General features: G+C 32.7%; 1 protein-coding gene across 4 annotated transcripts; it reads left to right on the top strand.

The window, feature by feature from the left end:
- Positions 1–5,625: 5,625 nt before the first annotated feature.
- LOC109787818 (uncharacterized) lies at positions 5,626–15,800 on the top strand. 4 transcript variants are annotated; one of them, XM_020346390.3, is made up of 13 exons: positions 5,626–5,776; positions 6,337–6,559; positions 7,032–7,161; positions 7,264–7,366; positions 7,901–8,024; positions 11,062–11,127; positions 12,012–12,050; positions 12,727–12,807; positions 12,940–12,987; positions 14,119–14,169; positions 14,257–14,325; positions 14,792–15,034; positions 15,353–15,800. In XM_020346390.3, the coding sequence occupies exons 2-13, from the start codon at positions 6,410–6,412 to the stop codon at positions 15,599–15,601; spliced, it is 1,353 nt and encodes a 450-aa protein (XP_020201979.1). In that variant the 5' UTR covers positions 5,626–5,776; positions 6,337–6,409; the 3' UTR covers positions 15,602–15,800. The 4 variants fall into 4 exon arrangements, with proteins under 4 accessions (XP_020201979.1, XP_020201978.1, XP_020201977.1 ...); XM_020346389.3 differs by having other exon boundaries at positions 5,671–5,951; positions 6,301–6,559; XM_020346388.3 differs by having other exon boundaries at positions 5,671–5,951.
- The last annotated feature ends 858 nt before the right edge of the window (positions 15,801–16,658 follow it).

Genomic DNA, 16,658 nt, shown 5'->3' on the forward strand with positions numbered 1-16,658 from the left:
TCATGTTAACTTGAACGAGTCAAGCATTTTCATTTGAAATGAAGCTACAACACATCCGAGAAAGGGTTAGGTATGAAATGTGGGGAAAAATAGTAACATGATTTGAAAAAATAGTCTTTTCAAGGAGTTTGAGTCCCACTTGTGTGAAAATTTTGAAATAGGTTTACCCCTATGTCATTTAAACTTTATAAAAAAAAACAATGAAATTTTTAACACTATACAAAGGCCTGACACATGAGATAATAAAGTTGTTGCATACAAGGGATAGTTACAAATGTAAAAAATTTAACATAGATGAGATTCGATCCTTGCTCCCTAAAATAGCTAATGACAAAGCAACCGTTACAAGCATGAAATCAATAATAAATAAATACTAAAACCAAGTGATTATACAAATCCATTACAAGCAAAATAACTAACATTGGTCTTAAAGATAACACAATCTCAAATTAAAACATAAATTCTAAATTATGAATTTCAATGTCATCTTATCAAAGCTCAATCCATCAGAAAAAAACAAGGCTTGGGGCTCATTACTAGCATCGTCATCAAGATGATCTTCACTTCCAAAACACATAAAGAGCCACAACAATGGAAAAATGAGAGTCAGAAACATTTCACTTTGACAACTAATCTGAGATATAATTAGATAGTCACACAAACAAAAATATAACATATACATATAAATTGGATCAACATAACATTAATAACAATTATAACTTAAAAATAAATTAACATATCAAGAAGTTCACGGTTCACATAAATGCATAGGGCACAAACTTCACTATTATATATACATGTGACACCAGTAAAAATACTTTATCCTTGCCCAAAGGCATGTATATAATAATGTAGGAGAATATGTCAGGTCAAACTATCACAACACTTTATACTAGAAGAATATAAATTAGGATATGTCGGGACAACGATATTGCACAAGTTTCTCCCCATGCACACAAACAGGTAGAATTGAGACTCCCAAACTCAGTTATCCACAAGGTTATGAATCCTCATATTACGCAAGGGGGACCTTCCTTGACATTGTATTTGTATCATACCCTTCAAACAAAACACTTATGCTCATGATACATGTCACATAGGACCTAATGCATATTTTATGGTATATCATCATCACATGTCTTAATCACATCATTGTTAGACAATCATGCTTAAATTTTATCCTAGGTAAGCCTCAGCTAAAACTTCATGTCACATGATTGTAACATGGTCCATGATGAGTCATTATTTTCCCATATTTTCTTACCTTTCTGTACTTATTTTAATCTCTGATTTGCGCTTAACTGTTGATTATATCCACTGTTTTCTATTTGGGCTTTAATTGGACCGGTAATTCATATTTTAACTAATTTGAGTTTTCAAAATCTAATTATTCCAAAATTTTATTTTCAGGGCAGTTTAGTAATTATCTGGGCTTGGAATTAATTTCTGGATTTCAAGTGGAGCTGCCACATCATCTGCCATGTCATTTTTCCACCTCAGCATTTAATTTCATTTTTTTTATTTTGTTTTATTTGTAATTTTCGGGTCACACCTAACCTGGGGCCCATGTTGACTCTTTTAGGTTTATTTTAGGGTCCTAGGGCAGCCACCAACCTCCAGACTTGATGTGACCACGTTGGGGCTGCCTCTCTTGAGTTTTCTGGACGTTTTTCCTTCATGCAGCTACAGTGTTTTGATGTTTCTGATTCCCTATTGCTTTCATTTACGTTTTGCTCTCTTTAGCTGCCATTTTCGTTTTACTCTCTTCTTCTCCTCTTATATGCATTTTGTATCTGAACTGAACCTTTACATTTGAAATACAGATTGTCATTTTCGTTTCCTTCTCTGCCTTGCATTTTCGTTTTCTGTTTTCATTTTAATATGGAAGGCTAAAAACCCCTGGGTTGGGTTCTTGTTGTGGATTGTAATCTCTCTTTGAGGTTGGGTATGTTTGTATGTCTCTGTTCTGCTTGTTCTTCTCCATTTAACCTCTCTGTCCATGCTTAATGGGCTGTGCTCCAAGCCACAGTTGCTTAATCTGTGAAGAGGTTGATGTTGTATACGTTTGCTTAATTCGTGTAGGAAAATCTTGAGTTAATCTTCGCTTAGTTGGTTAATTCGGATGGAACAAGGATTAAGTGGTTAATAGAGTAATGTTTGAGAACCAGGGATAAAAGAGTTACAATCCGAACAAGGAGCCAATCCATTTTTACTTGCTGTTTTATTTCGTTTTATTGTGTTACGAACTGAAAACCTGAAAGAAAACCCCCCTACTGTGTGTTTAAGCCTTTAACAGTAAACAACGGTCCTTGGGAGACGACCTAGGAGTCACTTCCTAGTACTACATTTAATTGTATTTATTTGACCGGATACGGCTCCGATCAGTCCACACATATAAACATTACACATCAACGTTAAACAACCAAAAAAGATAAGCAAGATAATCAATATTTACCTTTAAACTACTCAAATAATTCACCACTTAATCATTATCTTATTACCCTTAATACCAAGGATCATACTCTTGGTTAGATGCCTCCAAATAACACCATCACATTATAATTTACGTACTCGCTCATATGTAGTGGTGCTCGGCGAAGAACACCCTGCACCTGATGCCAGACCCACAAAAAACACATATTGCTCTTTGAAAGTCTTTTGCTTGGTGTGACTACACTCATGCCCAATGAATTAGCACTAGGGAGCCCCTAGATCTACTATGCTCAATGTTGCCCAACCCACACCCTGTAACATCCCGAATTTTCTACTAATATAATAGTTTAATTATTATTTATTTTTATATTTATTGGGATTATTTTCTTATAATTGTTTTAATTAATTAAATGGGTCTTATAGAATATTTTAGATGTTTTTAATAATTATGAGTATTTTAATTAAATAATAAATATTTATGAAAATTATTTTGTGTAATATTTATTAGAGAACTATGTATTCTTATGATATTTTGTTATAATAAGTATTTGGAGAAAATTATGTGTTTTATTATAATTATTTATATATTTTATTTTAGTTATTTATAATAAGGGAAGAAAAATTATTTTTGATAACCATGATTCACATTTTTACTAAAGGGTTAAAGGGCGGTTAGGTTTTAAAAAGAAAAAAAAAAGAGAAAGTTGATCAATTTTACATTTTACATTTTCTCACGTACGCGTTTACGCTTCAAAGCTCGGAGAACCGGAAGGAGGAGGAAATCACCCCAGACTTAACCATTCATCTTTTCTGCTCAACAAGGTAAGGGGAAGTGAGAAACCTCGCTCTAGGTGTGAGAATGTATGTTGGGTAGTGGGATTGACCCTCAATCCTGTGTTTGTTGTATGCTCATGTATGAGGGGATTTCCTCAATTGTGTTTATTTCATCTATTGTTCTTCTTGTATGTAATTAATTGTATGAATTGCTTGAATGAATGCATATTTAAATTTGAGTTTGAATATGTTTTGATATGAATTAGAGTGCCCTATGGAGACTATGTGAATATGATGAGAAAATGTGAAAAGTGAATATGAGACATGAGATATGATGATATGTTATAATAAGACATGATGATGTGATATGAGAATGCATAGAGTCTTGAATTACATGCATCATTTGCATAAATGTTTTAAGGGTACGATATGGAATATACTGCCAGGGAAGGGACCCTTGTGTAAAAGCTTGGAGATTAGTCCTTAGGGATAACTCAATTTGTAAGTCCCAGTCTCGCCCATTGTATGCATGGGATGTATCTTGCGCGGCTTAGCTATCCTGACTAGATATTGGTCGTATGTCCTTCTAGTGAGAGTGCGTAGAGGGTGTGACCCCGCATGTACTCCTAGACTACTTTACGTGTGTTGCTAGCGGTAATGCACCATGTGATGTGTTATTGACGCCACATGTATGATAATATGTAGTCCGTGTCCATTACATGTGCATTTTAATGTTATATGTTAAAGTGATTTTTATGTCTTAGATGAGTGGGATGTGATATTGTTAATCTATCTATGCTATGTACATATACATATCTTGTTTGTATTTGACTATTCAGTGTGTATTCCTACACCATGAGCTAGAGTGAGATATTTCTCACTCCCTTTTTCTTTTGTGTTGTTTTCCTTTGGTTGTTATACAGGTGATCATCAGCATGAGGCTGAGGATGTTGGTGATGAAACTTAGGCTTCAATGTTGGGCTTTGCTATGATAGGATATGTGACATCGAGGCGTAAATAGGATTAGATTAGGATGTTGTTTCTATTAAATTATTTTGAAAACCTTAACCTTATTTCTTTTGTAATTTCTATTGATTATGTTATTTGGTTAAGTCATGGATGTGGTGCTCTTTATCTAAACACGTTTGATATTTAAAAAATGAAAGATTGTGTTATTCAAATTTTATTATTTGTGTTATGGTATGCGGGGTAGAGGGTGTCACACACCCAACGTATGAGCCATAGAGAGCAACCTATGCTCTTTGTTGCTATTGTGCTCGACGATACCAAAATGACATCCAACACCATACTTGTTCTGAGTAACCTACAACAAGTGCGAAAAATCAAACAAGTTAACCCAATTCTAAAGACTCGTAATCTAATGGGTAAAAATAATTATTAAAGTTTAATTATAAACAATTATGTCACCAATTATACAAAACAAACATTCTTATACCAAACACCACTAGTTATTATCAATCTTCACTCTATTATATAAATTAAGGATTTTCTATAAAGATTATGAGAACTCACATTCACAACCAATCAAATCAAGATGCAATTCATGATATATAAAACACAATTAACACCCACAAAGTACAAAATAAGCACATGGAACACATATTCACAATTAACAACTCAAAATTTGAAATTTCTCCCATACAACACATATGAACAAATATCGAGATTGAAAGTTAATATAAAATAAACTCAACTCAACATAGAAAGAAGAATGTAAGCGTAAAATAAAAACGTAAATCAATAAGATTCAAAAACCATTTTTTTAGCTCAACCCACTTTTTAATAAAATAAACATAATTAATATAAACAATATAATAAAACACATATTTTCCAAACGTCTCTTAATTATTTTTAAAAACCCAATTAATTTTTTAAAATTCTTCTATTAATTAAAACATGCATTGCATTTGTCTTCATATAACATTTTTTTTTATTTTAGTTAATTAAAAATGAGTTTGAATAGTGAATTTATATATAAAAAAAATATTTAATAAAAATTTTAAAATCATAAATTGTATAAATAATGTTAATCAAAATAATATTAAATGTATAATTACATTGAGATATGACTTTTTAAATTTATTTCAAATTAATAAAATAATAATAAATATTAAATTAAAAGAATTTTTACTTAATATTCTCATATTCATTTTTATTAAATTAAAAGAGTATTTATGTTATTTTTTTTTATAATATAACATTATTAAAAAATTCATTATATTTTTCTCTTCTATTTTTATCACAATTTTTTTTAATAATAACTAACAAAAAAATTCATTAACTTTTTAGTGTTAAAAAAACACTAATTTTTTTCATATTTATTTTTATTATTTTCCTTTACTTTCTCTGTGTAACCTAAACAAATCTTTCTCACTTTCATTTTCTATTTTTTTTTTTTCAATTTTCCTTTTACATATACACATGATGGGATGAGAAGTTCATTTATATTAAATTGTTGTGATTAAATTCAAAAGAGGAATAGAAGAGGGTAGTGGAGCTATCTAAAACGCGGGGAAGAAAGAGGGCAAAGAACGCAGATGAATCGAAGGTAGAAAAGAAACATTCAGAAACGCAAACGATAAAAAGTTCGATAAATTTAGGGTTAGGGTTAGGGTTTTTTCTACGCATCAATCATAGTCACTCAAAATCGACTCAGATTCCCCAAATTGAAGAAACCACACATCACTGCCTTCCTAGGTTTTGCATTTTCTTCTCAATTTTCGGTACGCATCTGTGAAATTTCCAACTGGGGAACTTCTGTGAGCATATGTGGTTCAATATGGTTGTGAATGGTTGTTCTTTTAATGCATGAACTTTCGCTGTTTTTGCCCCAAAACTTATTTTTTCCCTCTGGGGTTTTGAAATTATGCTAAGTATGCTGTGCCCCACGTGTAATTGTTGTGTTGATAGGTGATAACTGATAAGGCATTTGAATTTGTGCATTGTGTGCGTGTGTGTATTGGTTGTGTTACATCATTTGAATTTGTGCATTGTGTGTGAGTGTATTGGCTGTCTTGCATCATTTGAATTTCACATTGTGTTTGTTTGTTGGTATGGTTTCATGCTTCACAGGGATTAATACCTTGTCACTTGTGGTTTCAAACCCAGGGAAAGAAAAAAGGGGTGGCATCTAAAGGCTCAAAACAGTGGAAATGTTGAGGGAATAAATAGATGAGTGGAAATGAGTAGGTTGTCTTTCAGGCCTCGACCACTTGACATTCACAAGAAGCTCCCCATTGTCAAGTCCATTAAGGACTTTGAAGACGATGAGACACCTGCTTCTACCCGGAATTCACAATTGCTGCGCATTGTTCCTGAGGTTGAAAATGAGGTATGGCCTCTTCCTGGTGTTTTGTCGTTGAACCTGTTATCCAGTTATTCTGTTTGTTAACTTTTTTGGTGTATGACACTGTTGGCTTGCTTAAATTTAGGAGTTTATGGATTATTTGTATCAGTGGTCTAGTACTTTCCAGCTACATGCTATATTGTACTTGGCATCGCCATCAAGGCAATGTCGGTTGCACTATATCTGACAAGCACTTTCCTTTGTACAAATAGGAAAGATTTCACCTTGTTAACCAGCTTGATTTGTTATTTAATATACCGAGCCATGATTACCTCAATAACATCTATGATAAGTTAGTTTTAAATATTGTGTAGATTAGAAGTCTTGACAGTTAAAATTTCAAATATTTAGAAACTGATCATGGAAAGTGGCTGATAGTAGGAATGGAACCAGTTGATAATGTATTTGTTGTAGAAATATTGTTGCTTTATCACTAATTTCTATTTATTATTCTTAGGTACATCAAACTCCCAGCAAGAAATTGGCTGCGGAAATTCCTACTCCTCAGTTTGTTATTGTGGATACTTATGAAAGGGACTATTCTTGCACTTTCTCTCAACCAAATTCCTATTTGCGGGCAAGAGGAGGTACTGCCACCTGATTGATCATTTAGTTATATTAGAAATAATTTTGGAAGTTTCTCATGAAAATTCCAATTCTTGCATTGAAAGTGCTTTCATTTATTGCAGCCCGGGCTGAGATTGGAGAGTTTGTTGAGTATGACTTGGATAATGAAGATGAGGATTGGCTTTTCGAGTTTAACGAAGAGAGGAAGATTTTGGCACCTGAAATGTAACTATTTGGACTGAATTCTGGCTTTGTTCATTTTATTTATTTGTGGTTCCTAGATATTGTTTAAGTTTAATGGATTTCATCTTTATATATTGTTGGAATCATGCAGTTTTAGACATTGAAGGATAGAATAGAGAGAAAAAAAGACTAATATTCTATTATGTAATCAAATGAATCTCTGGGACTACCAAGGGTGATTAAGTGGGATTGCCACAAAGCCAAAACCTAAGAACATTTAAGATAGACTTGGACCAAACAGTGTTTGAGACAAAAGAAAGGGCTAGACACCTTCCTCCTTTCTCTCCCTCAAAGTTAGCCTCATGTATAGCAGAAGACAATTTGAGAATCAATGTAGAGTACCTATTGTTGTAGACAAACCGGTGCCATACAAGGGCAAACTAAAATGCTGAAATAGATGCAGTAGAAACTATTCTGGCATGGTGTTCGTATCATCCTGTTCTGTCAATATAAGATCTGCATCATATATGCTGCTGTTTTTTTCTTCTAATTTTCATTTAATTATTTGGTGGACAGGTTTGAGAGTCTTCTTTTCAAGTTAGAGGTATTGGATCATAAAGCTCGTGAAAGAGCTGGACTTATAACACCTACTCTTGGTTCACCAATTCCTGTGCAACTACGGCTTGATACTGCTATTGAGGTAAAACTTATTTATACTATAGTGTCTTCGCCTATTCATAATCCATCTTGAATATATATATTTTTTTCTTCCATTGAGTTGCTCGGTCTAGTTGTTAAGTTGCTTAATTATTTTGTACTTTGTTTACTAAGAATAGGCACTTCTCCTTTGGTTTTTGAATGATTAGCCATTAATGTACAAGGTAGGAAGACTTGAAGAAAATAACATATTTTTTTATTAATGGTCCTATAGATGTAGTATGCTTAGAAAATGACCTACAAGTTATTTGGAATCTAGCTATAATGGCATGAACGAAGTTAATTGAACACTTTTGTTCTTTTGCAAATGTTCGCTCGTGGAGAACTTCACTTGGTGGACTTATCATTGAACCTCATAGAAATCAAATTTACAAGAACAAGAAGCATGATATTTTGAAAACAAGTTATAAAATGTGACAAAAAAAGGTTTTTTGAGAAAAGTTGGCACTACAACTCTATGCTCTAGAAATTTATCAAACTCAACCTTCATAGACCATTAATATCAGTGTGAAATGATGGATTGAATTGATTGACTATTAGGAGAGGTCCTTTACTGCTTTATACCATATTTGTCAAATGTCAATCCCGAATAACCCCCAAAAGTGGGATAGCGGATAGCAAGATGACAACTATTCTAATATTATATATATACTATACTATAAAAAATATTTATCATATACATAAAATAGAAAATAACTCAAAATTCATGTATTAATCACAATACTTAAACAAAACATAAAAATAGAAAGTCAAGGAAACAAGGTGCATAAAGCCTTGAATCATCTAAAGCTAAAGCTTAAAGTAACTAAAGTACCAAGTAGCTAAACAAGTAAACATTAAAATTTAATAGACATGCAACAACTTATTAATATTCAAGTTGTCTTCAATTTCATCACTCCCACTAGCATTAGAACTATACTCTTTGTCCACTTCATCTTCACTAGGTTTGTCTTTGTCCTCTTCTTCAGCTACTTCCAGTGAACAATTTACCAAAAAGTTAATCAAAGTCCTATTTTTTCTATCTGTCCAATCTTTGGACCTAATTGAACATCCATATTTTATTCACTCTTTCTCGTGACTCTTCATTCTTCAATAAGTCTTTGGTGTATTCCAACTCTTTTTTAAGGTGTGAAACTCTCAATTCATGATAACTTGAAGGTTTTAAAATAAGGACCACAAGTGCCAATTGCTTCAATCATCATCTTGAAACTTCTTGACTTAGCGATATTGAATGAAATTCCATTTCTAAAAGACAATCTGACAATGTATTGTATTGCCCTTGCTCTTGCATCCTTATTACAAGTATCATTAAAATTTGTTTGTCTCAAGGCTTTTCCTAATTTGATATCAGCCTTGAGACTAACAAATTTTAGTAATACTTGTAATAAGGATGCAAGAGCAAGGGCATTCAATACATTGCCCATTTCTTATTTAGGAATGAAATTCCATTCAAGCAATTGGCACTTGTAAGTCAAAGTTTTAAGATGATGATTGAAGCAATTGACACCTGTGGTCCTTATATAAAGCATCAAAGCTATCATGAACTGAGGGTTCCTTAGAAAGGAGTTGGAATACCCCAAGGAATTATTGAAGGGTCACGAGGAGCAGTGAATAAAAATGGATATTCAATTTTATTTGATGGTTGGACAGATAGGACAAATTGAGTGAAGGTGAAGTCGAGGAAGAGTATAATTCTAATGCTAGTGGGAGTGATGAAATTGAAGAGGATAACTAGGATCTTGATGAAGATGTTGCATTTGTCTATTTGAATTTTAATGTTTACTTTTTGTTACTTGGTATTTTAGTTATTTCAGGCTTTAGCTTTAGATAATTTAAGGCTTTAAGAATTTTGTTTCCATGACTTTCTATTTTATGTTTTGTTTAAGTACTACGAATTTTTATTATTGAAAAAGATTAATGCATGAATTTTGAGTTATTTTTTTGTTTTGTTTTTGAGCTTATATATATATATTATTAATTATTTAAAAAAAAATATAATATTAGAATAGAGGTCATCCTGCTATCTGACATTTGGGGTCGACCACTCCGCTATTCATGATTGACAACTATGACATGGCTTGAGAGTCCTCACTTTACAAGCTAGTTTTGTGGATGTTGTAAACAAGGAAAATAAATAATATGCTGTCCTATATATGCCTATAAATAAGAGTCTAATAAATGTGATTCTACTCAGCTATACCTATAATTACAAAGATCCTAATTTAATTAGGAAACAATTCATAAAATATAAAAGAAGAATAAATCCTAAGAGATCATCTAGGATACTCCCAACAGTGAGATTGAGTCAACCCAAATTCTAAGAGGCTAGAACCACCATCTTTTTTCTGAAATTCATTTTGATTAAGAAGCATGGAATTGGCAATGGTCTGACTCGATCACTTGGTTGAAGGGGCTTTGGTGCCTCACCAAGAGCGAAATGACCCACTATTTTGAGTGTTATGTTGAGAGGACCAGTTCACTTTATCTTAACAGATTTTAATATGTGCATGTAATGAATAAGTAGTATCAAGAAAAAGCTCCAACGTGAAAGTTGACTAGGTTCTTCTTGTAAGACAGTTATACATTGATTTTCAAACTAAAACCTCAACACTATCTTAAATATGAATCATGGGTATTTCCTTCTATTCAAGCCTTTTCCTTTCAAGGGTCTTAATGCAAAATTGAACATCTTATGCCAATGATGTGGTAAGGTGTACTTCTTGAAGGTTAATTTGATTTGTGGATATCTGTTTGTACATTTTTCTTGTTAATTGTAAACCACAGAATACTTTAGTTTTCGTTTTGCAACCTGATAAGATGATGCCAATGAATTATTGACTTTCTTTGAAGATTTCCATATTTTGGTTATTATCATTTAATTTACTGTTCTTGATATAGGAGCATCTTTCAAATTTCAGAATGCATTTGGTATCATTGTTATGCAATGCTAATATTACTTTGCATATGCTGTTATATGATTCTTGTTGGGCTTATTAAAAGTTATATCCTTCAAATGTCAGGCCTTACAAGCGCAGGGCTTCAAATATCCAGTTATCCAGTCTGTTTATGATTATTGGAAAGAGAAGGTATGAAATCAGCATAATGTTATTGCCTTCACTAGGAGATTTGGAAACTGTACCTGGTTTTTGGTAGATATTAACATTCACAATACTGAATGTGGATGCTGATGGGTGCTGTATATTGAGACTGTTAAAATATGCCTTGAACTTCACTAGAATAATAATGGAGAAGATTATAATAAAGTATCATTAAGGAGTTGATACAGACTATGATAACTTTAAATTATCTTTCACTGATCTATGCTGGTGTTTTCTCTGATAATTTTGTGCTCTCCTCATGTATTCAATACCACTACCAAGAAACAACCAAAGTTTTTTTTCCCTTACTGGGCAGGGTTGGCTATATGGGTAAAAAAGTGCCATGAAACATTGGTGTAGGAAAGCCTCCTTAATTGCAGCCACCCCTGGCCCGCCTTCACTGGGGCATCTTTAGGATAATTGCAGCATTGAAGGGTGTGTTTAGTGTCACATTAACTAGAATTATGGCTTAAATAGAGCTTATAAAGCTTGTTCAGTTCTTACTTTATTAATAGGTTTCGTGGGATTGAGTTACATTCTAAGCCCAATTCTAAGAATTGGGTCTTTTGGCTGTACTCAGTAAGTTTTCTTTTGAGTGTGAATTGCACCTTTTAATCTCAAATAACACTTGCATAATTCTCCTTTTCATCCACCTAGCTTGAACCATATGGTTTTCATCTATTCCTTTGTCGCTTAACTTAACACTTAATGTGATAGATCCATGGTATCTGAGTTGTGCTATGAATTTATATTATATGCCACTGAATTCAGATTATGTAAATTATAACTGGTGATTTTCTATTTTCTTTTATTTGTCTGTATTTACCAAAAATATTGATTCCTTTTTCCTCATTTGCATTTTTTGGGGGCAGCGAGAACGGTGGCAAAAACCCGTTTTGCGACGTTTGCAGGTTAGCCTTTAGAACATTACAATTAGTATATTATTTGTCATTTATATGTTACTGTATATTTATTCTGAGCTAAATATATTTGATATTTCAATTCTATGGTTCAATTTAACAACCTTGTACTGTTGTGCTTATAGATGTATAATTTTCTCATTTAGCTTTTCTTCTAGTTCTGCATAATTAGTCATGATATGATATTAAATTTTATTATGAGATTATAATTACATTTGTTAGCCCTTTTTATTCACCGGTTTATTTATGCATTATTTTTGCTATGTTAGTATATGCTTGGTTCAACAACTCATTTTGGAGTTTTAGTTTGCTGAAAGAGCTTTTGGGAAAAAAATGATTATTTCCCCAAAAATAATCTATACTGAACTTGCAGTTGGTGACTCTGCAGATCATAAGTTTTCAAGTTCTTTTAGTACTATTGCTCTTGGTATAATTCACTTGCTCATATTGTAGTTTTCTTCATTCTGGATTCATTATTCTTTTCAAAATCTTCCTCTGTAATTTGCAGTTTCCTGCTAACCTAGGTTATCTATAGCTGCTTTTTTTTTTTTTTTTTTTTTTTTGCTGGTGGGCTATAGGCTATAGCTATACTTGTTTGCCTAAAGTAGTATGCTGGACAAGCTCTTTATGGAGAGTTTTGATAAGATGAAATGCATTTTGTATGCAGCCGCCTCCACCAGTTAATGACACCAACCCGTATAATGTCTTTCGGCCAAGGGAGAAGGCTCACAGACTTCACACAAGAAGGGTAGGTGGAAAACTTGGCTCATGTTTTCATTGTACCTCAATTTTGGGTAAATGCTTTTTCCTCAAAAGCATGGGTTTATTGAAAATTTTACTTGATTTTTGGTCGACTAAGCCCTTACATTTTTCTCTTCAGATGCAAAGAAGAGAAAACAATGTGCAGTCATTTGAAAAGCTTCGACAGGTTAGCTTCTCTAATTGATTCTGATTATTAGGCATCTATTGAAGTTAGTAAAATTGACCTTGAAGCCTTTTCCTTTTTGAGGGTATGGTGTTCAGTATGAGATAATGATTTTATTAACTTGTGGTTTACCCTTGTGCCGTAAATTGTTATTTCAAAGAAAAAGTTTTTAAAGGATTAGTAGAGGTTGAGGTCTTTTCCTTTAATTATTGTTTCAGAGAATAATGAGTTTCTTGAAATACATTTGACCATATTGCATGTGGTTCTAATCAAGTTTCTCTTGACGTATACACAGAAATCTGTAGTCTTGGCGTTGTATATATGTTGAGTGCAAATAGCATTTTCTCACTTGAAAATTTAGTAGAATCATCTTTACATTGTCATGATGTGTTAATCTTACAGTATCTTCTGTCATTCACTGTGAAGAGCACAACTCTGATAAAAAAAATGATGTAAACATCAGTTTGAAAACCATCAGTTTTGGGGTTGTAAGTAGGATTGTTGTCATTGTAGTACAATGCACTAATGAGATGGGGTTGAAGACTGCTCATGATTTGACCCAAGTGATATGTGTATTCCATAATTTAATGCATGGCTTGTGTGCTGGAAATTGTTTGAAAGGCAACATAGAAGTTGGTAAACTAACGTTGTCATCTTAATGGAGTGCAATATATCATGGATTTTCTTTTGCTGACATGCTTTAAATAAAAGCCATTTGGCTGATAGACAACTTGCAGATTGATAAATGAAATTGCATAATTGGGTATTGAAAGTAATGGCAAATTCACTTCAAAAGAAACATAATTTGGAAATTGGAAACGCAAGTTTGAAAATGTTAGAGAATGGGGATGCTTCTCTTGGTGTTGAGCTCATGGTTTCTTAATTTGATTTGTTGTTAATGCAATAGATGGTACTGCTATTTTTTTTTGATATAATTGCCAGCTATAATAAAAAACTCTTTAATTTGAATTTATTTCCTTGTATTTTAGTATAATGTTTGTTGTAAAAAATGTTCATATTTATTGTCTGTCTGAAGAAATATATGGCTAAAGTGATTTATTTCTTTTTCAATTCGAATGTTTCTGATGCCATATATATTACCGGAAACATAACAAACCTTTCACCAAATAACAGGTCAGGCGCAACCTTGACCAAGCTAAGAGCTTGTTGGAAGCTTTGATCAAGGTATAACTTTCTAGTTATTTCTGGAGTGTTTTGCCGTTTATATGCTTTTGTTTTCATACTTATCATGCTGATATACATTATAACCAGAGGGAAGAGAAAAAAAGAGATGTAATGGAGAGTGAAGTCACGTTGCAGAGGATGCAAATGAAGTACAAGGTTCGCAAATCCTTTTGTATATTATTTTGTTTCGAATCTGTTGGCAATTAGGAGGCAATCTGTAGTGTTCATTCCTGTTTTTGGTTGGAATCTTATCTGGATTGCTTACGTCATTGGTTGAGTTAGAATACAAAAAAGCCTCTTCATATATATTTGAAGCTATTGAACATAGTGCAAATAATGAGAAACTGCTTTGTTGTTTTTTGCATTTAATTTAGGATCCGCTAATCATTATTGTAATTAGCAATCTCCATCTTCTAGTTCTTAGAGGCTCACCAAGAAGGGTGAAAAAAGAAAAATAAGAATTTGTATCAAACTATGCTATTTGATGCACCCTGCTGGATCAATTTTATCTTTCTTAGGAACTTGGTGTTGTGGTCTTTATTTTGTTTCTCTGACAGCTGTAAACTGCATTGCAAGTAGTTTCATTTGAACGTATGAACTGATGTATAATTCTCTATTTCAGCATGAAACTGAGTTTTTGGAAGACAACTTAGCACTCTCTGGATTTACTCCCTTCTCTTCCAAGTTTGTTTCAAGTGAAGAGGAATATTTTGATTCAGATGATGTCATGACAAACCGTCTTCCTCGTACACGGTCTACTGCAGTACAGAGTTTGCCTTCCCATGACACCAACCTTCCCATGGCTCCTGCAGCTAGGCAAGAGTTTAAGAGGAGATATATCCCACATGGATGGCCTCATAAACTGGTAATTATTTCTCTATCTATCTATTTGTCTATCTATCTATCTAGAGAAAAGTGTATTAGCTGAAAACGTATAAGAGCTATTGTTAACCAGATATAGTCATAAATGAATGGTCAAATATTAGAATTAGACTTGTGTAATGAACACAATTTTGACTATTCACGTATGGTTGCTTGATCAAGATGAACACATTTCGCACTTTCTCTACATTTGTTCGAAATATCATCATCCCCTTCTATATTTTCGAGTTCACTCTCCTTGTGCAAGTCCTCATAATTCAGTATGGTTGTTGATGAGTTTGTGTGGCATGAGATTTTGCAGGATCCACTTGAGCCAGTTTTATTGTTCACTAAACCTCTACTTCCAGATAAGTTGGCCATGGCAGGCATTATGCCTCCAGATTCTATCACCACAAATGGGGTGTCACCACCATCATATAGATTTCGTGGAAGAATGGGTAGAGGTGGCCGGATAATATTTGATCGATGGAATCCTCTTATGCAAACTCCAATAGATTGTGGTAATTCTTATTATATGCCACCAAAACCAAGGCCATCAACATGTAACTAATTTGTTTGTGTAATCTGGTGCTAAATTGGTACCCATCCTGTTGGTTAGATTGCAATTGATAATCATTAGGAAGGTACAATGTTGCAAAGGGAAACATGTAATCATGATTTAGGCCTGTAAGTTTTCTCTTCTTTTCTAGGTACAAGGCCATTCAAGTATTTTTCATTGGGGCAGTGAAGCTAGAAGCATTTTGTATTGATATATTTTCCAGTTTCCTCTGCCTTTGCTCGTGCAATGGGTTTTCATACTTTTTTTTTTTCTGTAGAAAAAAAAATTAATAAAGCTTCTTTCGAAGAACCAAAATAACTCGGTGAAAGTAAATTCCCTTAAGAGCATCATCTGAATTCACTGATGGTGACATCTTTTTGAGGGGTCGTTTTCATTTTTGATTCATGTAGAGAGATCTACGTTATTGAAATCTTGTTAAGGGTGATTCTGTTTCTACCACCTGTTTTTTCTTTGCACTTCCCTTTTGTATTTTTTTATTCTGAAAATTCTCCTGTCCAGAATCTGGTTTTTAGTTTCTGGATTATATTTAATAGAATCATTCTTTTGTTAAATGGACATTTGGTTGAGGGAGCATAACCCAATTTGACTCCTCTGTTTGGTTAATTATTTTTTATGCAATAATTATTTAAAGACTTTTCAATTTGTATATTTTTTTTCTCCCGGAAATTAACTGATCATGCGGTTCTCAAACTATATTAGATCTTTCTTTGTTTTTTTGAGAAGAATATCTATTAGATCTTAAGTTATTATAAATGTTTAATTACTATGAGTTAATCATTTATACACTGTCAGTGTAAATTTTTTTTACACTAATAACTAATTATATCTTTTAAATTATTTTATTTTATTGTTATTTGATTAAATAAGCAAATGACATGACATTATTAAAAGATATTATTGGTTATCAGTGTAATTTTTTTGCAATATATGAATAATTATCTCAATTACTATTTTGATCTCTATAAACTCAAATTTAATATTTTAATTTATTTAGTTAAAAATGTTTTATTTTGTAACAATATGCCTGGTATCTACATTTAACGACAAA

This window comes from Cajanus cajan, chromosome 2 (assembly GCF_000230855.2).
Source record: "Cajanus cajan strain Asha chromosome 2, NIPB_CcT2T_4, whole genome shotgun sequence".
Classification (NCBI taxonomy): domain Eukaryota; kingdom Viridiplantae; phylum Streptophyta; class Magnoliopsida; order Fabales; family Fabaceae; genus Cajanus; species Cajanus cajan.

Bases quoted from the DNA above. Each gene is read 5' to 3' on its own strand.
- LOC109787818 (XM_020346390.3), top strand. From the start codon at position 6,410: ATGAGTAGGTTGTCTTTCAGGCCTCGACCACTTGACATTCACAAGAAG. The intron at 7,162-7,263 runs GTACTGCCACCT...CATTTATTGCAG, and splicing joins CTATTTGCGGGCAAGAGGAG to CCCGGGCTGAGATTGGAGAG. The intron at 14,326-14,791 runs GTTCGCAAATCC...TCTCTATTTCAG, and splicing joins GGATGCAAATGAAGTACAAG to CATGAAACTGAGTTTTTGGA.